At 29.3% G+C, this 22,965-nt stretch overlaps 2 protein-coding genes across 15 annotated transcripts in view; one reads left to right on the forward strand and one right to left on the reverse strand.

Moving 5' to 3' along the window:
- The window catches only part of LOC126843698 (RNA binding protein fox-1 homolog 2-like), a 29,658-nt gene extending 13,093 nt beyond the window's left edge, over positions 1-16,565 (forward strand). Inside the window, exons 2-13 of one of the 14 annotated variants that reach the window (XM_050581386.1) lie at positions 1,272-1,697; positions 1,852-2,046; positions 2,473-2,526; positions 3,457-3,549; positions 6,004-6,067; positions 6,608-6,643; positions 7,699-7,927; positions 9,888-9,963; positions 10,338-10,355; positions 11,609-11,714; positions 14,996-15,071; positions 15,442-16,565. In XM_050581386.1, the coding sequence (XP_050437343.1) occupies positions 1,275-1,697; positions 1,852-2,046; positions 2,473-2,526; positions 3,457-3,549; positions 6,004-6,067; positions 6,608-6,643; positions 7,699-7,927; positions 9,888-9,963; positions 10,338-10,355; positions 11,609-11,714; positions 14,996-15,036 (1,335 nt within the window). In that variant the 5' untranslated portion in view covers positions 1,272-1,274 and the 3' untranslated portion in view covers positions 15,037-15,071; positions 15,442-16,565. Of the gene's footprint in view, positions 1-1,271; positions 1,698-1,851; positions 2,047-2,472; positions 2,527-3,456; positions 3,550-6,003; positions 6,068-6,607; positions 6,644-7,067; positions 7,089-7,698; positions 7,928-9,887; positions 9,964-10,337; positions 10,356-11,608; positions 11,715-13,706; positions 13,937-14,995; positions 15,072-15,441 lie in introns of those variants that run through there. The other 13 variants (XM_050581375.1, XM_050581389.1, XM_050581378.1 and 10 more) reach the window with 13 other exon arrangements.
- Positions 16,566-17,256: 691 nt separating this feature from the next.
- On the reverse strand, positions 17,257-22,701 carry LOC126842744 (protein HID1). The gene is made up of 15 exons (XM_050579869.1): positions 22,336-22,701; positions 22,062-22,275; positions 21,795-21,940; positions 21,674-21,727; positions 21,442-21,610; positions 21,100-21,308; positions 20,821-21,024; positions 20,633-20,723; positions 20,084-20,314; positions 19,837-20,001; positions 19,540-19,776; positions 19,263-19,411; positions 18,076-18,200; positions 17,851-18,009; positions 17,257-17,782 (listed from the first exon to the last, which is right to left on the reverse strand). Exons 1-15 carry the CDS (start codon positions 22,399-22,401, stop codon positions 17,719-17,721), a joined length of 2,283 nt encoding a protein of 760 aa, XP_050435826.1. The 5' UTR covers positions 22,402-22,701; the 3' UTR covers positions 17,257-17,718.
- Positions 22,702-22,965: the final 264 nt, after the last annotated feature.

Genomic DNA, 22,965 nt, shown 5'->3' on the forward strand with positions numbered 1-22,965 from the left:
ACTGAGAAAAAAACTGGTGTTCAAATAAAAATTACTTGTTACCAGCCGTGGCGTGGCCGTTTCTCTCAATACTCGTTTGGCCTGTTTTTTAACCATTGACATTGGCTATTCATCCAACATCGGCTGATGGCAAATTTTTTTTAACTTTTAAACATTTTATTCATGTAAAGTGTTTATCTCATATTTGCCAGCTTTTTCCCCAAACATTTTTCCTCATTAAATTTCTCTATGGTGAGGTCAGTAATATTCTGTTTCTCTACGTCGTCATGCTATTGTTGTTAAAGTGAGCGAATCATACCAGTACAAAGTTTAAACAGTAGCGTTTTACGTATTATAATCACATTCTTCAATAATTGTATGAATCTTGAAGTTAATTAAGTTGCAAGTGTAACACAAAGTTTGTGCTTGGTCAGCAAATCGCTCCGTAGATTAACGCTTTAATGTAGTTTAATAAGTAATAACATTACGGTTATTATTATTGTTCGTTAATTATGTTAGTCTTTAAAGGAGGGTAGTAAGGAGATAATAAGTATATTCTTATTATATAGTATCGTCGTGCGTTGTCATATTTTTCATATTTTCTATCTTTTTTATTAACTGCGTATCTTAAATGCAAGTCTCTCGAAATGTACTACATAGTGTGGTCATCTAGGAGAAAACGTTAGATGTTAATAAAAATCTGTTGGTATTATGAAAAAACATAATTTCTCATGTATAGAAATCCGATTGATAATTAATGCACAACGATAAATTAGCACAGAAAGAAGGACGATGACCTTTTCTCAGCTTAATTAGTTGCTTTGAGTCTGATAATTATGTTGTTCGTCCCGTTTTATTGTAATTTGACTGGTTGTTGATATATAAAATTAATACCTGCACATGGTTGGTTGTAAATTCTTCGATGACCGGTTAATGGTAGGACCCAGTAAATGATTACGAGCTTGCTTTATCATATGTAATAAAACATTTTTTTTAATTTTTACTTATTAATATTTCGAAATTTTAGAATTTTTTGTATTAATCGTTCTGCTAATAAGTACCGATACCTGCCTTTCTGTTTTCATTTACAAAAACTGTATATAATTTATATATATTATTTTGTACAAAATTAATAAATCGAACTTAATAAAAAAAAAAAAAAATCCAGAGGTTAACTAGCATATTATCTTGCTAGCTCTTAAAGGATTACCTATATTTTAAATAACGACATAAATGATGATAATATCATTTTATTCACGTCTTATTATTATTATTATTATTTTTTTTTTTAGCAAATGGTTCAAGGAGGTATTGATCCATATGCATCTCTGGCTGCTGCATCGGGAGCTTTTCCTATGCAGCAGCCCGGTCAAATGGCCGCGATGACATTGAAAATGGCCAATCCTCAGCCGCCAACACTGATGCCGGCAACGGTAACTGCACAACCGACACCGGCTCCTCTTCCCCCGGTGTCTGTAGATAACGATCCTCCTCCACCGCCCTCAGCGTATTCACCTCCCGCTGGTCTTATGGCATCTATAGTAGCTTCTCAACATCAACACCAACAACAACAGCAACAACATCATCAGCAACAACAACAGCAACAACAACAACAACAACAACAGCAGCAGCAGCAACAACAACAACAACAAACGGTTGTCACAGGACTGATGAAGTCTGAGTCTCAATCGACTACAGTCACCGCAACATCACAACCGGTAAGAGTTTCACAGGACGTGATTATTATTTATGGTAACATTTGCTAACATTTCTGTTCACACACAAGTAATGGCCTTAGCTACAATTTTTGTATAATCCAAATAGCTAGTTCACTCGTAATATATATATATATTTTTTTTTTGTAATGTATAGTTGGAATGTACTAATGCCACGAATGCATTGACTACACCGGTGTCAGTATCTGTAGCCTCACCAACGAACGTTACCAATGTTGGCGCTGGGTCCCCTTGTTCATCTAGTGAAGACAAAAATGCCCAGTCAAAGAGACTTCATGTATCAAATATACCCTTTAGATTTAGAGAGCCTGACTTGCGTGCCATGTTTGGGGTAATTAATTAATATTGTTTGATTAATATTATTGACTACGTTATTTCTTGTAGACTATTTCTACTAATTAATATGCTAAACACCTATTATTGGGAATGAGCAGTTATAGTGTTAAAGAAAAACGATTTATTGTTGTATTTTTGTAAATCAACAATTTTTAAGAACTGCACATGCCCAATATTGTTAATTTATGTAATATTGAAATTAATATTAAAACCATAATGTACAAGCTTAAAAAAATTATATAAATTAATGATATAGTAAAACGTGCATTTACAGTTTTAATCAATACAGAATTAATAAAGCTTTTACTTTCAACATAATTATTATGTTGTAACGATGTGTACATTAATATTAATCAATATTTATGTTATGTTATGATAATAGAATTATAATGACATACAACCGAACATTTCTTTTTTTCAGCAATTTGGACCAATACTAGATGTTGAAATTATTTTTAATGAACGAGGATCAAAGGTAATTATGGTTAAATTCATTAATAATGTTATACTTGTTTATAAAACTATTCATAATAAAAAATAAAATCAATTATTCACGCTTTATAAGTAGCTAAAAAATAAAAATACATTGACATTCTTAGTTATTTCAATTAAAAAAAATATATAACAAATGCATTTTTTTGAATAATTGGCTATTTAAAATAGTAGGTTTTATATTTTGAATCATTTCAAATTAAAAATAATATCTATAAAAATGATTAATTGAATACAATGTACAAACTTGTATTTGAATTACTCTAGTCTCTTTTATTTCATAACAAAATAGTTTAAACAAAACTAAGACATAACTAATCCCCAAAATTATTAGCTTCCATGTTACACAATTTACTTTATATAATACAAACTAAATGTAGTAAATTAATTTTCAATAAAATAATATAATTTTTTTTGAAATTTAAGTTCCTTTTTTACATAACATTTCCATTTCCACAACTGAATATTTTTGGGAACATTTACACAATGCTATAAGTAGCGCAATTTTATTTTATTTTAAAATAACACTAGTTTATCATTGACACGTAATTAAGAGCACAAATAACGCTAATAAAAAAAGTAAACCGCTTAAAAGTACCACTATTTTGTGAACGCTATACATAATGAATGCTGGACTAACTTAGCATTTATTCTACTATTTTATTTTAATTTGTTGTATAGTAATAACTGTGAACGTCAATGTTCGCTTATCCCAAACAAATTTAACTAAAACAAATCATTTATGCATATATATATATATATATATATTTCTCTTCATCAAAAATAATATAATCATATATACTTTATTTAAGACAACGAAAACGTATAAGTTATAATATTACTATTATAAAAAATTTTATTTTCTGTTGAGTTTGTTTATTTGCATGTGTTTTGTTGTGTGTGTTGCATGCAGGGATTCGGTTTTGTAACGTTTGGGAATAGCGCTGACGCTGATGAGGCTCGCGAACATCTTCATGGAACAGTTGTTGAAGGCAGAAAAATAGAGGTTTGCATGCAAATATTTATGCTATTTATATATATATATAAATATACATATTTTTTTACTTATAATTTATATAATTTTACACTTATTACATAGTAAGACTAATCACAACGTAGAGTCTTAATTAATTATGAACCATTGTAAAAATCATATTTTTGTTAGCGCTTGATGTTTTCAGTGCCATCCTGAACCATCAATAGCATAATATTTTACAATTTTATACTACTATTTTAAGAATTGATTAGTAAATAGTTCAATTATTTTTCCTTGGTGAACCTATTAACGAAATATTATTAAATAAATATTGATGGTACATGAATGGTAAATAAATAATAGACTTTATAACAGGGTGTCTTTGAATGTAAATGTTGAATTACTATTTTTCATCCATCTTGCCAATATTGAATGCTTGGTTATGCCACTTCAAGCAATAAATATCAGTATTAAACTGTATTTGAATACTATTTTGTGTACTAGATTTATTGTCTGCATTCAATAATTCACACGAGTACTGCTGTGAAATTATTATTTACATATTATTGTTTGTACTTAAATGTTGTTGATAATAAATTAAGTTACGTATATTCAAGTACATTTTCATATTATTTTATTTATTTTTGTGAAATTAATGTAATTTTTAAAAATGCAGACCATGATCTTTTCATTTATACTTTTATATTATGTTTACTAATTAGGTTAAATGCTTTAATACCGTGCCTCTTACATACACCTGTATATTGTTTAACAATTAGCTAATAATTTCATTATTGATTAATTTTGCTAAAAATATGTAACCACTAATTTTATTTACCGAAAGCAATATAAAAATGGCTATCGCGTGTCTTCTTCTACCTATAAAGTATGTTCAAAATAAATTATTGGTCACACTTTGGATTATTGTTGTTGGTATTTTCTAGTAATGTAATTATTATTATAAATGTTTTATGTGATGGTTTTTTTTTAAATTACTTTGATCTTAGTTAAGACTAACATTAAAATTACAATTTCTTCTCAATTTATTTATTTTTGTTTTTCCATTTAAATGATCACAATTCTTAGGTACAAAATATAATTTCAGCAAAGCCATGTCAAATCAAAAACACATAATTTTCTTAAATTTAAGTTTCCGAATACTATAAATATTTAAATATTTTTAGTATTACAAAATAACTAAGATTTCATCTTAAAAAAAAACATTGCTTCGAAGAAAACATTTATCTTAATATAATACCTAAATATTGTATTATTTTATAAAAATGTATGCATGCGGAAAGAAGATAAATATACCTATATTGTGTATTGGAAATGGGATGTTGTGTGTGAAAAAATATTTGTCCTTGTTTTTTTTTTATATATAGAAATTTACAGCTTCAAAATTCTTTATTATTTTCATGGGAAGGTCTCTCACAATTTTATTTTTATGGCACTCGATTTGTGAATGTTCAATTCTGAAGTATATGAACTACTAGTGATTTTATTTTTTACCACGAGCATTATTTAATTATAATAATGTGTTTTTTAGGTATTTATATTTACCTTTTTTTAATGTAGTGAATTTGAAAAGAAAATTATGCATTATAATTAGCATATTATTATTCTGGAATTTTGTATTGATAATAATAGATTTCAGTCCTTCTAAGTATCAAGATGCTGGAAAGTAAATTGTATGATAATTTGCATGATGCTTCAGTCACGACTTCGGGCCTGGCTGTAAATTACATTTTGTCTTGTCTCGTTCCTCTTTCAATGTGCCTATTTCCTTAATCGTGAACACTTAGCTGTATTCCTCGATAAGTTATTCTTTGACAAACATCAAACAGTAAATAATATACCCCTTGTTTTTTTAGTATACTTTCACATATTCTAAAATTAAATAAATTACAATAAATAAATAAATAAATAAACAATACCTTCTGACTATTATCTACGTATTTCCGAAGGCCAAAATTGATTGTAGGTTACAAACACTATATAGAGGTCTCGTGTCAAGCCTTTCTTCTTTTTTGTGTTTCAAAGTGAGGTTCGTCAGATTATTTGACATTTCTTTGCTGATCAGTCAATTTAAACCAGATGCAACTGCCCCCAAGATTCTGGCACAAGTTGTGTATTATGTCGTTGACGGCGAGTAAGTATGTTAGACTAAACCACACACTATTGTAATATAACGATAGCGGTTGTTTTAAAAAAAAAAATTATTTAAGTTTAATAAAACTGTGTAAGTAATGAAATTGCAACAGTGTGGTAAACAATTACTGTGTGTTAACGCAAAAAGTTGCGATTTCATTGTCATACTTTGTGTATTAATTGTGTTGTACTCTTAGGCATTAAATTAAGTGTATTGTACTTAATTATTTTAAATTTAGTTATTAGACTGGACATATGAAAGCTGTACATTGTTTGTTTTTTTTTATTAACTCTAAAGTATATCTTTTTAACTATTTTTTTTTAATCTGATAGGTAAACAATGCGACGGCTAGAGTACAAACAAAAAAAGTGGCTGCTCCGATACAATTACCTAATGGTGAGTACACTTGTTTTAAATTATAAAATGAGGATACATTTAAATTTATAAGTTAGGTTCTAAATACATTACACTTAACATCATAAAATACAACACATCGACGTTCCTTCAAAAAGCAAACGAAAAACAACACTTCAGTTTGGATAAACAAAGGGCTGAAGTGCCGTTTCTCGTTCGACTTAGGAGCGTCGACAGATCGCTATACTTTTTTGTGTACACAGAGTATACTCACTGATAGCTTTCATCACTTGCTGTTTGCTTTAAAATATTCTTTTGGCCATTTATAATATTTGTTAAAAAATGAAAACACAATTTTTATTATTACTATTTTACTATTATAAATTTGATGATATGAGTTGACTAACAACTTAATGGATTAGGTATTTAACGTAGGTGGTTTTTTTAAGTATTAATTTTTAGTTAATTTACTAAGGTAGAAAATAGTGCGGTTTTTGAAACCAACATTTTTAAAACTATCATCATAGAGTTTTTCTTACATGGTGTTTAAACATTGTTATGTCTTTTGGTTGGTTTCAATAGTATTACTCTCTAGGAACGGAGTATTGCCAAATCTTGGTGAGAAACTATTTGTAAAACTAGTGCATGTTTTCAAAATGTAAATCATAGTGTTTTTGAAGCTTAATTTGTAGTTAACATATATTACGTCAATGTTTTGTGCTATAAAAAATAGCAATCTTACAAAAAAATTATAATTTGTTGATGCATGTGTTTTGTATTATTATAAATATGATAAATTAAAATATACACTATAATTATGTATTATATATGATTAATTACACATATATTACTACGTTTATTGAGAAGATTATATTTTATACAATTTTAACTACTGGTTATTTGGGAATTTTTCAAGCACACGCTATTAAATTATGTTCTAGTTCTTGCGCTTTTAATAATTGCACTAGGATATTGTAAATATTGTATGGTAAATTAATTAAGTATTGGCTAACTTTTGGTTTGTTCTTGTTGTGGTTTGCAGTTTGTGTTCAGTGGCCTGAGGGTAAGTAATCAGTGCATCATAAATTGTCTAAAAATTAGTTTGCATTCACTAATATTTTTTAATCCTATAGTTTTGTCGATTAGCCGAATATATTTTGTAATGAATTATTGATAGTTATAATTTTAAATAACAGCATGATTAAAAAGTAATACTATTTTATATCAGAAAACTATTGACTATTTGTGTGTGAACTTTACGATTTAATGATATTCCCTTATTTATACGAGTTGACTTGTCTGCTAATGTTTTGAAAGTATCGTATCTTCCATCTCGGAGGTTACGGAGCATTCTCAAGTCGTGTAAATAATGTGAATACAGTTAAAACGCCCACACAAATGTTAACCAATATATTACCGACTAATTATTTTCTTCTCAAAATCTGTGCTAAAATACTTAACTCAAATAATACTGGATGTTTTATTTAAAACAATTATCATTCATTAAATAGTCGTCTGTTAAACAAAAATATAATTTTTCTTTAATAATTGTTTAGTCGAGTAGTTGGTTACTTTCAGAGAGCATGACGATAATTATGAATAAGCATTACTATTTTTTTTTTTTTTTTTGTCTTTAACGTTTAACTTATAACGTGTTTCGTCATTCAATTCAGCTGCTGCAGCCGCGTTAAGAGGAGCGGCTATACAACGTGGTCGAGCTGTAGCAGCAGCGAATGCGGTTCGAAACGCTGCAGCTATGGCGGCAGTAGCCGCAGCATCTAACGGGGGCTTCTCATCTGCTGGTGCTCCTGGATTCAACGCTGCCAGACTACCAGCTACCAGTATCGCCGTTACACCCAACCAATTGCAGGCTATCAATGCAGCTTCTGGTAGCTATGCCCCGTGAGTTGATATCATCGTTATATTAGTTTCACAAACGTATGTTATGTGTAGTACTTAATAAGCAAATATCTACAAGAGGATGTCACACAGATGTAATTTTAGGACGCATGTTAATTAGGTGCAAGTACATAGTAGTTGTTATTTAAACGGTATATAACTCTAACCTAACGTCTAATTAATAGAACGTGTGGCGACCTCTTAACAAAACATTATATTATATTATTGTTACACAATCTCCACCGACCTCATTCGTTATTGCTCAACTATCCCAGTTCAAATCATTTTTAGTATAATTTCGTTCAGATTATATCTATTCAACAGTGAATAGGATCAATAAACGGTTTTATATTTGTCCCGTATGACTAATATATTTTCATCGTATTTCGAATAGTAAAAAAAAATAAATTATTTATTCGGTTTTACTATAATACTATTTATCTATTATATTTCGTGAATAAAAACATACAAATATATTTTCTTTTTAGAAATTACCCGTGTAAATAATACAATACATTTTTGATAGTACTCTTCTATTTAGGATGTGTAGTATTAAATCAATTAAATATTTTTTTTTTATCTTGAATTGTTTTCTGTATTGCTGTGTGCTGCATAATAATAACAATACTATTATATGGCCGATAGAACTCATATCTTCGTGTGCATCGTTCTAAAACACGAGAATGTGCATCCTCGTAATAAAATATATAGACATGTATCCTTGATGGTCAATGTCCAGTGATTATTGGTTTTGTGGCATAGTCTGTTGAAGTCTCTTTGTAGTATATATTATTACCAAAATAAAGGCACTACTTTTATTATTTCCCCCCCCCCTATTTTTAGTAATAGTCTACTTGCATCGTCCGCAGAGTTGTAGTGATAATACATTTCTTTTTTACATTTTTTATCTCGATAACCTAATGAAAGTTTTATGCTGCCTGGCCAACGGCATAAAAAATATGTAAGTACACCATGCGCGCGTTCGCTCTGTCTCGTGCACTGGAAACAACTGGTTTTGCTAGTTTTGAACTTGATAGTTATCACCGTGTGCTGATATAACACATTACCCAGCGCAACGTTGTTGTAGCCGCTTCGGAGACGACCCCCATAAAAATACGGTCAATATTCTTTGTGGCCGTCAACATAGTGTTTCTGTTTCCTAAATGAGAACGCAGTTTGAGCTTGTGAAATAAATTCTCAATTCCCGTTCTATCGCGTGAAACCAGTTTGGATGTCACTTGGCTTCCATTAGTGATTTCGTTTATTTTTAATTACATGATCCATCCGTCCGTGATGATTATAAGCTCTCCGCAAAGGGTATATATAGCTCGTTTTTAAAAAAAAAATTTCAGAAATCTCTTGAATTTATTATTTTTTATTAACGTAACGTCATAAAAATTGTTTGTCTAACTGCGTGGGCGGACCTGTGGCGGAGAGGTGTAAGGGTAAGGGCATCACATTTCTTATTTAATTTTAATGAAGCGCTTGGAAAAGTATTGGGTATTATTGACGGTAGTACTATTTACAAATCGTTCTCCCAATTTAACAACTGACGAGGACAAAACTCACCATATCATGGTATACATGTCTATTGAATATTGCAAGTGGTATAATAAAACACGATTTTTTTATTAATTATCCTAAAATCATAACTGGACACGCTACTGTTTTACAAATTCCTTATGTTGTTGTATTGTGACAACAAACTATGATATTATAGTATTAATAATGCAGTCGGTGGCGACATTTCGTGCGCTATCCTTACACTATAGTAATAATGTATGAATTTTTAATAAACGTGCTTCACTCACAAAACAGTATATTATCGGATGGTGTACCTATGCTGTCCATTAGATTTTATTATTACCTAATATTATTATTAAGTTTAACTACCCCAAAACATTGTTGAAAATCTGAGAAAAACTGTAACTTCATACTTACGGCTTTTCATTTTGACCATCAGTAAAATGTGTTTCAGCGGAGTTTACTATGATCCATTCCTGGCAGCTCAAGCTGCAGACAGTAACTACAGGTTACAGGTAATTTTATTAATTTTTTAATTACTTATAATATATTTTTCTTTTCAACCGGTAATATGTTATTCATACCTATTACGCTATACATGTTTTAAGAGCGAACACCTTATGTGTTAAATTAAAAAAAAAAATTAAGTTCTTCGACAATCTGGGCAATTGCCCTATTTTTTTACCATGATTTTTAAAATTTATCATTTATATTTTATTGTGCTACTCCCGTCGTTTTATTTTTTTGTTTTTATTTGATAGCTTTACTCTACAAAAAAAGGGTTTTATATTTTTTAAACCATAACAGCCAATTATAAAATAGAAAACTAGATAAAAGGTGTGCCGATAAATGAGAATTAGTTGAACTGGTGTTGGTATTTATTTTTCAGGCAGGAGCAGTCAATGAGGTAAATGACGATTCATATAGTATAATCACAAATGATTAATTCTTTTTCCCATCATCCTTCTTGTTTCTTATCATACTTATTTGAAATGTTTTGTTAACACGTTTTCGACTCGACCTCTTACGTTCCTACTTGTATTATTATATTAATATTCGATCAACGCTATCCACCAAGTCGTCATTCTCAAAATTCGTTAAAAAAAAAACCTCTTATGTGTGTAACGGATTACGAAAGTCCGAAAGGGAGCTATAACGTGAGTCTTTTTGTACCTAAAAAAAAAATATATAAACCAAAAACAAAAACATGACGCGAATGGCATGACCGGCCTTTATTCTTGACATCACCGCTTATAACGTATATTTATATATTATTTTACATTGTAGATGTGCACTGAGAGATCGGTGTATTGGCAAATTTGTTTTGTATTTATATGCGGTTATAAATTAATGTTTGTACATACCTATAATATTAATGCAGTATTAACAACAAATTCTGACTGTTCGGAATTTTCTCCACATTTGATTACATACTTACTAATCTGTTACATACATAATAGTATAATATGTAGAGCGCTAATCTATTTTATTAACACGTTTTTGTTTTGTTTTGCACAGTCTTTGAATCCTGTGATTTTTGTTTTAGAAATTGTATAAAAAACAATTATGTTTTTTAATCTTTATTATTACAATAAAAATTATACTCGAATGCGGGGTCTTCATAATTTCACGGATGTTTTTCTCTCCTGATTACATGAAAATTTACGATATATGATGTAGATACATAGTTTTTATATATTATGTTATTATTGTTGGTTTTATACAGGAATTTATAATTAAAATTATAATTTATAAAAGGGAAACAATACCTACTCTATCAAATAAATTCTGTGGAAAAAAAGTCTCTAGGTACTTAATATTATAGTTATTTTCAGTTTATTTTTGTATGAATTTCTTTTTTTTTTTTAATGCGTGTGAAAAACTGAATTTGTATTTGTTTCTTTAGATTATAATATTTTGCGTCAATTTGGTTAAAAAAAAGTAAAATATTCAAAACCCGATGTACAGTTTACCGATTTTAGAACTTCTATTATGATTTAACAATTTTGTGTTTGTGTGTTATTTGAATCGGTGGACCAAAACTAATAAAGGGACGACTTTTTATTATATTTGTACCTAAGATGACAAAAATAACATGTTTAAACTCTTATTATAATGGTTAAACATAATATTATTTACTGATATATTGTTAGTGTCTAGAATGAAAGGGTGAAAAATGATTATTCATATCGATCGTTAAATATTTCAAACAACACGATTAATGTGAAAATGTGTCACTACCAGCGGTTGGCAATAATTGGCCACAGTTGAGTATTTAAACATTTCTAAGTTAGAATTTTTTTTTTTTTTTACGTTATGATTGGTAATAACAATAAGACTGTGCAACATAATTAATTTTAGCGTTTTGTTTATTTACGGTGGCGGATTTGTTTGTGAAGAGTTATATTTTATAATATTATAGTGAAATGCAGCCTTAAACAAAAAAAAACTTTGGACGAAAGTCGAATAAATAATTTTGCATGTGACGAACATAAAATAATTTACTTATTTGACGTATGAGCACAACTCACGCGCTAACTATATTTATATATATTTTTACATACAAAGAACTACAGGTTAAATAGTATTTGATGCGTTAACAAATTGGTTGATCTTTGTTTTTAGTTATTTATTTGATTTTTTTATTATTATTACTATTATTATTATTATTTAACATAAAACTTACATGTGTACACCACAAGCACGTGTATAATATGTATATGATGTGCGTCGTACATTAATTACGATTTATAACTGTTTTTGGTAATTTGGGTTGCCTGTTGGATGTTTCTTTTTCTATAATCTATTATACATGTATGTATCCATATAGAGGGATGAGACTACAACTGTCCTTATAAAAACATTTTTTTTTTCTGTATAACAGAATCATTTGAAAAACACGAAAGATAAATGAAAAAGTTTAAAAGACATAATTTATAAAACTGTTAAAAATTTAACCAAAACATCCATATTAATTTGTTGTCAACTTATTACATTTGAGCATAATCACGAAAAACTAATAATAGTGATGTGCACTTTTTAGTTTCCAGATTCGGTATTTTTTCAGTCTCATCCCTAATGTATTATACATATTATACACAAACGTATTGTTGTGTATTGGCTGTTTTATAATAGGGATATGATATTATATTTATACTATAATAACGTAGACAGAAAGTTATGCTTGTAGCGTTTCATACTGTTTTTTTTATTTACATAATTTAATTGAATCGGGTGGTAATAGGTATTATAATCTATAAAATATAATTCATACTAAGTAGTTTTTTTTTTACTTTTGGCAACTGAATATTTATCGTAATTGTAATAGTTATTAACGATACCAATAATAATATTAATAATGATAATGATTTCTCTTACTTTTCGTATTGCTAGAAATTTGCCTCTATTATTTCTATTTCTGTTTTAATGGTACTTGATTTCATTATATTTAGGCGATATGCCACATATATTCACACCTATCACCTATTAGCTAAACATACAGCTAACCTATGCATGACAAAATATAATTTAAAAAAATGTTTTATGGGACCATGGTTCCACTGTGGGCCTTCTATTTTCTGATGATAGCTAATGCGAATATCCCAGATAACACCTGGTGATTTTCAAAAATATCATTCCGTTTAAAATATATTTACACAAGTTTACATTAATACAGTTTTTTAGGACTGCGTTAAATCATCTTCCTAATCGAACTAGGACAAATAATGATTTCGGTTACAAACAAAAAAACCATCATTAAATTTTAGATTGCGTCTTTCGCCTATCAATCGACCGGGAAATGTCGCGAAAGTATTCTTCTATGGTGTTGATATATAAAAAATTCAACGTAATGTGTTCGTTTAAATTATATCAATCAGAACACGTGTCTGAATAACGCCTACAGTAATTTGTTTTATACGATTCAAGGGTGCATATTATATTAACAAAACAAAAAGAAAAGTTAAATGTCATGTTTATATTAATTTTTATTGTATATCCAATAAAATAACTTGCACAAATTACAAAAAAAAACAATAATAATGGTATTACTATATTAATACGTATATAATTCTTTAATCAACATCTATATATATATATGTATTATTTTTTCTACTCGATTTAATCATTTAATAATAATATTAAATAATGCTTGTTTGATTTCGGTACAATATAACGCGCCCACATGTTTGTGCCTTGCATTTTTTTTCCTAATGTAACTTTGATGTTTTTTTTTTTTTACTAATCGTTCCGAAAACAGGTAGCTGCCGCAGCTGCAGCCGCGTCGCCCCTGCTTAAGGCCGCAGCCGCAGCCCAAGGGACTCCAGCTCTGTCGTCGGCCGCAGCGGTGGCACAGGCGCAACAGGCGTCCTATGTAGCGGCCGCCACGTACACGGCCGCCGCGGCCAGAGCGTACAACGCAGCGGCCGCGGCCGCCAACAATCCGATGGCCAATCCGGCCGCTGCTACGTACACGGCATTGCCAGCTGGGTGAGACCGACGATCACGCCTCGTCTAAGTTTAACATTTTTTTTTTTCTTTTTTATAATTTTTTTTTTAAGAAGCAATTGGGGGTCCGACAAGTCAATATGTTACCATGATCATTTAAACGTTAAATTGTCGTATTGCAATTAATTAAAAAAATAATCAGATCGCCCCAGATAACGTTGATTTTTTCGTAAACAGATTTAGCCGCCATAGTCCATTTTTTTTTTAACTTTCATACGTTATATTTATGAAAGGATTCAATAACAATAATACTTCCTTCTGTATTTATGTCGCCACTGAAATACTCCCAAATCCCTCAATCGGCGCCACTGTAAATTGTTATTTAAAAATCAAACGAATAACTAACTTCACAAATATCGAGTCCACAAATGCCTACCCTTTGCACGCGGTTCCACTAGGATTCTATACTTGAAATGCAAAAAAAGTGTATCATAAATTTAAACAACCCCCCGTCCCCCGTGGTGTAATAAATTATATAATTATATGTAATTTGTTGTTGGCGTTCACGGTTTAATTGATCATAGTAATATTTACTTGTAGTGTTATTAATAAAATATATATGTGCATGCGAAAATTATAAGTTTTTATTGTATTGTAGTGATAAGCTTCTATTATTTTTGTTTATTCGTTTGTTTATTTCGCTTTGTAGCTTATTGTTTTAATTTCTTTAGACATCTATTAGTTATCGTTTATTGTTTAATGTTTGCCTTTTTGGTTCAGTAATCGCTGCATTCACTTTTTTTCGTGTTGCGTGAATTTAATTTGTACCTATTATTATAATTATTTCATAAAAGAATGCCTCAAGTATATTAAAGAACACATATTTCTCGATTATTATTATTATGGTTTTTAAACAAATATATAATTTCTACCCATTTTTATTTCAAAAGATTGACGTTATTTTTCTAACAATTTTTAATTTTTTAATTTTAATTTTTTCCCTCATGATAGAACTAGTGTGTTTTTCTTTTTATTCTCAAAACTCACGTAACATATCAAAATACTCATATTTCAATGTTTTTCTATTTTTTATTATAACAGATATACTGGGCGTGAATACACTACTGCAGATTCATACTTAGCTAGCCACGGTATCGGTCCGGTTACTGGATATGGGGTTAGTATAACAATATTTAATTCATGTCACCTATTATTGTTTTAAACTATTGTTATTAAAAATGACACATTTTGTACTTGAACGACGGCCTAAAAAAAAGCAGTTAAAATTTTTTTATGTTTTTATATGTGTAACGAAAACCTTATGCCTTTATCTTATGTACGTTTTACTATTGTATAACGGACTATCAGTTCTTATTACATGTTGATATATTTTATGATTTCAATAAAATATCAATGGCAATTTGATATTTTATTGTCTCTGTAAATAGTTTATATTTCACTAATAATTCATTCAGGTATCGTTTAAATAAATTGAATATTTTTATTTTAAACTACCAGTTAATTGTTTATTTAACTTTTTTTTCTAGCCAATGTACAGAAGTGGCTACAACCGATTCACCCCGTACTGATTATTATTACATGTTATATCCAAGAAAACAGTCTTAACCAAGCGATGTTATATTTAAAAAAGAAACGGCAGCCATATACATACAGTAGAATATTTTATTCATCAATTTAAACTTATGAGTATACAAATTTTAATTTTTGTAATTATTTATCAAAATGTTATTTTTTAGGATACTTTTTATTTTTGCTGTTGTATAAATCGTAATACCAAAATGACCCAATCTGCCCCCTCCCCTGAACAACCAAATATTTTTTGTATAGTCTATTATTAATGTAGGACATTTTTTTTTATTTGTACGTCATTTTTGTTTTCTAATTCTCATGTAAAAACGCAAAATAGAATAACGTTGAACAAAAAATACTTAGATTAGTATATAACATATATATATATTATTATTATGGTTATAATTTTTTGAATCTCTCAATATTGTGTTGGTGAGCGGAGTTAACAAAATTATCATTGTGTAAAAAAAAAAAATACTACTATTTGTTATTATGCAATAGATGTAATAATATTTTAAGTAATGTAATGATGCATGCTAAGTCATTGTGTCAGAGACTCGTCATCAACAATGGCCAACAATATTCTTATATTAGCTAAAAGTAAAATGTTAAACTTAACAGTCTTATGACAAATGATCTGAATTTTCACCAAAAAGCTCTCTAATTTGTTTAATTTTTTATTTTTCTTAAGTTCATAATTATAATTTAAGTTTTTTTTTATGAAAGCTCTGAACAAGATACATCACTTTAGATCTGTTTTTGTTATTATTATTACCTATTATATTTACATTGTGTTAAATTTATTTATTTAAATAGCGAGTACAAAAAAAAATGATGATGATTTAATATTATAATAGCGCACAATATAGTATATATATATTATATATATTTTTTTTTTCTTCCTAAAAAAAAAGAACGCACAAACTATTGTGTAACAAAACCAAAAAACTATTGTGTACCAATCACTTGATTGTTATACTTGTATCCAAATTTTGTTTTCCCATACCTTTGTTATTATTTTAATTTGTAATGATATTTTATAAAATGAACAATTATAATATTTTATGGTTCCAAATTTAAACGCTGTTTTGTTTTATGTTTATTACTCGCTTCTAGATTTTTCCTTACTCTGCTATGATTTAATAACAAATTAAAATGATAGCAAAAATATTGATTCATCTACATTTATTTACTTATTTACCAAGTATTTATTAATTAACTTTTATTAATTTGAGTAAGGGTTATGACGAAGAGAGCTTATTTATTTAGCTTATAGCCCATATTTGGCTGGGAGTAGGTTCTATTTGGACCTAGGTCGGTTACCAGGTGGTGTATGACATTTCTGCCATGCTTAAAGAAGCTAGGCAGACTGTTCTCTTAAATAGGTTGCCATGGTAAGTGAGCTAGACCGCTCGTGGCCAAATTCGAACCTGCAGCGATGTGCGCCAGCACCGCCGCCTTAATATATTCGGCTACTCCTTCGCCATAAAAAGAGGTGATGTAAAAAATACGAGTTATGTTCCTTCATAACTCTTATAATATATATGTAAACAAAATATTGTAGTTTTCAAAATTAGTAATATTCATAATTATATGTAGTTATATATTTATTTACATAAAAAAAACTTTATAAATAACAATTTACATATTTTAAAATATTGATTAATAAATATGAACTCTATATTAAAAGATAAAAAAGAGGAAAAATAAATTAATTTTTGTACTAATCGAACTTAATAATTTAATATGTGTGGCTATAATAAATTAGACAAATGAAGAGTGTTGTTATTGTCATTTGTATGATTATACATAAAAATAGTTAAGACTCATTAATGTAAAGTAAATTATTCCAATTTAATGACATGTAACTATGTTATAAAGTATATATTTTATTAAATGCATATTTATTTATTATAACAAAAATTTCCATTTGTTTGCTTCCGAAATTGTTAAGAGACCTAAAATTAAACGCTCAAAAATAACATTGAACAATCTTTGTTTCTTTTTATTTTAGAACATTTTTAATCAAGACACAACGGCCGTTTAAATTAATTGTGTAATGGTTTAAAAACAAAGTCCATTCAAATTAGTGTTTTTAATTTAATTTTATTCATTATATGAAGCTAAAACTTGAGCTAGTTAAAAAAAAGAACAGTAAACATCCACACAAAAATAAATATAAACTTCCATTGTTACAAACTAACATTATCATAATCAAAAAAATTGTGACTTGTTTACACGCGTTGTATTTCAAACAATTTCACTTCAGTATCAAACCAAATAGGAGGATCAACATTTCTATAAAAAAAAAAAATGATTCATGTAAAAATTACAATATAATGGTGGCTTTTCGTTAGTCACATTACCTTAAAAATAACACTGCCCACATGTATGTTCGAAACCAAGCAGTCGTCCCAGGATTGGACTGATACTTTCGAATTAGGATCGGATGGGGTACAGGTAAAAGTCCTACTAAAGTTCCATGTTGCAAAAATTTTAATATTTCACTTTCGTCTGTCAGACCTCTACAACAATCAGATATGACATTTTAATTAAAATATTGTTTGGGATATGTGAATGGCGTGACTTACTTATCAATACATATTTTTTCTACTTGAGGTACAAGCACTTGCAGCAATCTCATTATTGTTTGCAATGGTAGCTTTTCTTTCCATGATCGTACCCATTCAGCGGTTGGTGTCCATTCGGAATCATCCTTGATTAACAAAACGTTAATAAACAGTTATGTTATGTTTTTATGAAATTATAATTATCTATTATGAGTAACAAGCCACCATTAAAATGTAATGCTCATTTCTATTTTACATGTAAACAGTTACCACAATGAATTAATTATAGTGTATATTATAGTTTGTTATACTTTATTGAAGCAAACTTTTATAGATCATTTAAAATAAAAAAAAGGTTACAATCAAAATACAGAATAGTTAACTTTAGGTAATCCACTCATTTTCTTGTAAAATAATTGCAATCTTGTAGTTATTTACTTAAACCAACATTTTTCTTATTTTACAATATTATAAAATATCTAAATATTTACCTTTTGGTATCATTCAGTGTAATGAACTTTTGATTTTTGAAACTTAAATACATGTTATCAACTATGAGTATTTTGACAGGTTAATAACCAACATTAAATATTTGGTTTAAAGCTAAATATACAGTAAAGTAATGTCGTAGATAAAAATAATACTTTAATCTCTTCCTCCTGTCTTAACTTTTAAACTTAAGTAAGTCTAAAATAACTATTACATAAAACTGGTTAGTGACCATTCAAAATGATCAGCGAATTACTCCTAATGTAAAATTGTATCTAAAAAATTGCAATCATTTTCTGTGAAAATGAATGGATCTTTTCAAACTGATCACTGTGTATGTATTTAACATTTCCCTCTTCGCGTAGAATTGAAGTAGCATGCAGTAGATACATTTAAAACTGGATATTCATCAAAACCCAAGCATATATGTAAGCATTATGCATTGTTTTTTTAATTATAGTAGACCAGATAAAATTATTTGTACTTATTATACATTTACTATGTAACAAATATTTAAGATTAATCAATAAATAATTTGTATTTGTTTTCTAAACATGAGAGAATGTTGTAGTAAAAAATGTTTTGTTTTACAATTATAATATAATACAATTGCTTAAATACAAATAATTTAAATGCTACAAAAGGGGTTTGTAACATCCATTAACATTAGTAACATATTATACAAGTTCATTAATATTATAAAAAAATAAAAGTAAAACCTTAGGCGAAGGTGTCTTGGGGGAACAGTCTTCTTGGTTAGAAGGTTGACTCACAAATTCTTTAGTTATGCCATTAGACGTAACTAATTCAGCGGGTAAAGTTACATTGCCGGGATGAGCACTTTCACGTTCAGTAATTTTCATTACCCCTGACATCACAGACACATTACACCCGGTTAGTAAAAGCAGTCAAGATACATTGTTATTTAATAATTATTGATAGTGTTAATATTTGTTATTTATCTTTACGATAAGCATTCAATTGTTTTAGTTTTACCAGGAGTATCAGGTAAGGTAGCATTAAGAGTTCCTGGCTCAGCCGGCAACGCTGGAGTAGAGCCTTCCATACTAGGCATTTCAGTAACCATAAGATTGACTGGACTTATGACCTCTAAACTTCGTTTTGATTTTTTTGTTACCGACTTAGCGATTGTGTTATAATCTGAAGGTAGATTAGCTAAGCTATGAAACACTTGTCTTTTGCGTATAATTGTGTAAACCAAATTTGAATTACCTGAAATACTTGAGAAAATAAGATAATATTACCAAGACATTTTTCGGGGATTTCACAAACCGTCAAATTGATATTGAATGATATTATTGAATATTTCCAACAAAAAAAACACCAAGTGATTAGCAGATGGAGACGAGAACAAAAACCAAGGGGTTGTAAACGCTTCCACTAAGTGTAGAAGTTTAGTACTTGAAACCATCGACAGCGTCTTCAAATAAGGAGATACTAAAAAAATGATATTAGTTACAAATTTTAAGTTTGGATTTTACAAAAACTATTTTTTAAACAAACCAATATATGTACAAACCGTTTACTAAAATAGTCAATAAGCAATCAAAAAGAGGTTGCATTCTATTGTGACCGGTAGTTATGATTTTATGAAATACAACAATGAGTAGATCTGCGTGTGTACCACTGAAAACTGGGATATCCATTGGTATCGTTGACGTGTATGGTTTATTTAGACGTACTCCAAAGTTCCGTTCTCCACTCAATAGCAACAATATAAACACTCCAATATGCATGAGACCAATTCGAGCTAAAGTTTATGTTAAAAAAAAATATAGAATCATATAACTAGTCAATACTTGAGGTGGCTGAGTGGGTAAAGCGTCAGTGTGTTTGTCGCTCACTGTTGCCGGTTCGACACTGTCACAGGCGCTCTGTTTGCCGGACAAGAAATTGTCTAGTAAAAAGGAGCCGCCATGCCATCTCCAGCGATAGACTGACGACCCGTCCTGGACAGTGAATTCGTTTAGAAACCATCATCTCATGATAGCAGCATTGGGCCATCAAGGCCTGTTAAGCTTACATGATGATGATGATAGATAGTCAATATGAGAAAATAGTTACTTACATTGATCAGCTCTAGAATCATTTAAATGATATAAAATTGGAACTAACACATCAAGAACGTCACTGCTTTTCAATACAAAATATAAAAATTTCTGCAAGATAAAGAATTAAAATAATAACATTTTATATAAATATTACTAAAATAAACAACACCTTCACATCATTGTATTAAAGCTAAAATCTACTTACTTTGTTAAACTCGCATATTTTCCAAAAAAATATTAATAACTCTTGATGAAACTGCACTTTCTTTGTAGAATTTGGAAGGTATGTTTGTCGTAAGGGATTCGTCAACAGTCTTGTGAATCCATTCAAAATGAATGCAAAATCTTCATCTCGATGAACACGCGATAAATAATTGATGAATAAATTATCGATGGATGCTTCATCGCTCTGTATATTATAAGCAAGTAATATACGTATGAACAAATTAGTAAGAATTTTGATTTTTCAGTTCAAACTAATTACCTGCTGTACGTCAGAATCTAAAGCAACAATGAGAATTTGTAAACAAACATCAACTAGTGGTTCAGTTGTGTCAGCAAACAGAAGATGGTTGTATGGAAGTCCCATGCCAATCGGGTCATATCCACAAACTGTATTTAAGAGCGATGTAAGCATAGGCAATGCGTGACGGTTAGAAGCTGAAGTAACATATTGAACCCATCTGTTACCATCTACAAATATAAATGCTAGTTAGATTATACATATAATACAAAAAAAAACTAATATAAATAATTATTTTTATGAGATTACACTGAAACTACTATGTAAAATCTTAAAAAAATTTATTTTTAAATAGTAAATTACTTTGTTGGGGGGAATATATAGCCTGACTGAAGCATGTTAATAACAAACGAAGAAGTTCAGTTCGATTTGATTCAAATGCAGCATTTTTGACAGGTGACTGGGCAAAACCAACACCTTTTTCCCAAATGTATTCACAGCTATCAACAACTTGTAAATCTTCTGCTTTGTCCTAAAGAGAGTAGTAAATTTATTTTAAAAATAAAAAAAAATAAACAACATTATGTCTACTTACTGGGCAATTTTTACGAACAGGAGTAACTGTAAAATCTGGACAAAATAATAAATCCTAAAAATATAATAATTAATAGGTTTTTAAAATAAATAATTAACTGAACAAACTAAAAATTAATTACACAAATAGCACTGCAAAGAGAATGGGCTAATGGTATAGGAGGATCTCCTTTACCGGCTGGCAGGCTCGACCAAAATATATTTTCCCAATCTGGATCTTCAAAAATATAAGGAAGAACTCGTGTTAACAGCCGAGAGCAATTCAAAACTGTTGACATCATGAATGCAAGATAATATTAACAAGTTATCAAAAAACTTATGGCCTATAGGTTAGTACCAATCACGTACTAAAAATACATAAATGTATAAGAACTATTTTTATTCTATACCTGTATTTTGATCTTGCTGGGTACGGCAGCTATTCTCCACAGCCTTTACAAACTTTTCTACTGCCTTGTAACATAATGTTGCAAGATTAGCTGGCATGTCTTCCCTAAGTAGCCGAATTTCAGCAGCTGGTACTAAAGTGAAGACATCTTGCACATTAGTCACATTCTCCGACCAAAACTGCTTCCAAAAGTCATCATCCTCTGCACTTATAGTCTAAAACAACCAAACAATTGTAATTGTGTAAGCAAATAAGTTCTCATAATAGCTATTTACTTGGGTTTTCGACGTCAATTGCACAACAGCTTTTCTGAACACCAATTTAGTGTCAGCATTACCCATTTCAATTTTTTTTCATCCAATAATCGTTCAGTCGAACTTGAACCACTGGAAAAATTTTGAATTCTTGCAAAACTAGCCTAGATTTTTTAATTGTGATACGTGTTAACCCCTAAGGATGACTTTTGTTTAAACATTTTGAAGAAAAACTTTGCTTATTGAATTACTTGTTTTCACAATGGCCACTCGGTATATGATATGATATCATTCGAATGATAAGTATATATGATATAAACACAGATATATATAATAAACTAGATTGCTAGCTAACTAGCGATAAGAATTGAAACTGACGGTCCGCCATTCTGGTGGGATTTATGTGTGTTATCAATGCATATAATATACATCTGTATATATAATTATATCAATATTATATATATATATATGTAATTGTTATAAACATATATTATTCTCGCGTGATAAGGTTCTAATTCCCACCGAAATGGCGGAAAGTGGCTGCCTCAATCTTCTCTATTGGTGGCATGTACAGTTAGCAATCTAGTTTATTATATATATCTATGGATATAAATGTTATTGTGTGTATATACTATAGCAATTAACAAACTC

The sequence above is a fragment of the Adelges cooleyi genome, unplaced genomic scaffold (assembly GCF_023614345.1).
Source record: "Adelges cooleyi isolate 19-005CV unplaced genomic scaffold, UGA_ACOO_1.1 ACOO_flye_CR_arks_rails_tigmint_CR_PRNA_574, whole genome shotgun sequence".
NCBI classification, from domain to species: Eukaryota; Metazoa; Arthropoda; class Insecta; order Hemiptera; family Adelgidae; genus Adelges; species Adelges cooleyi.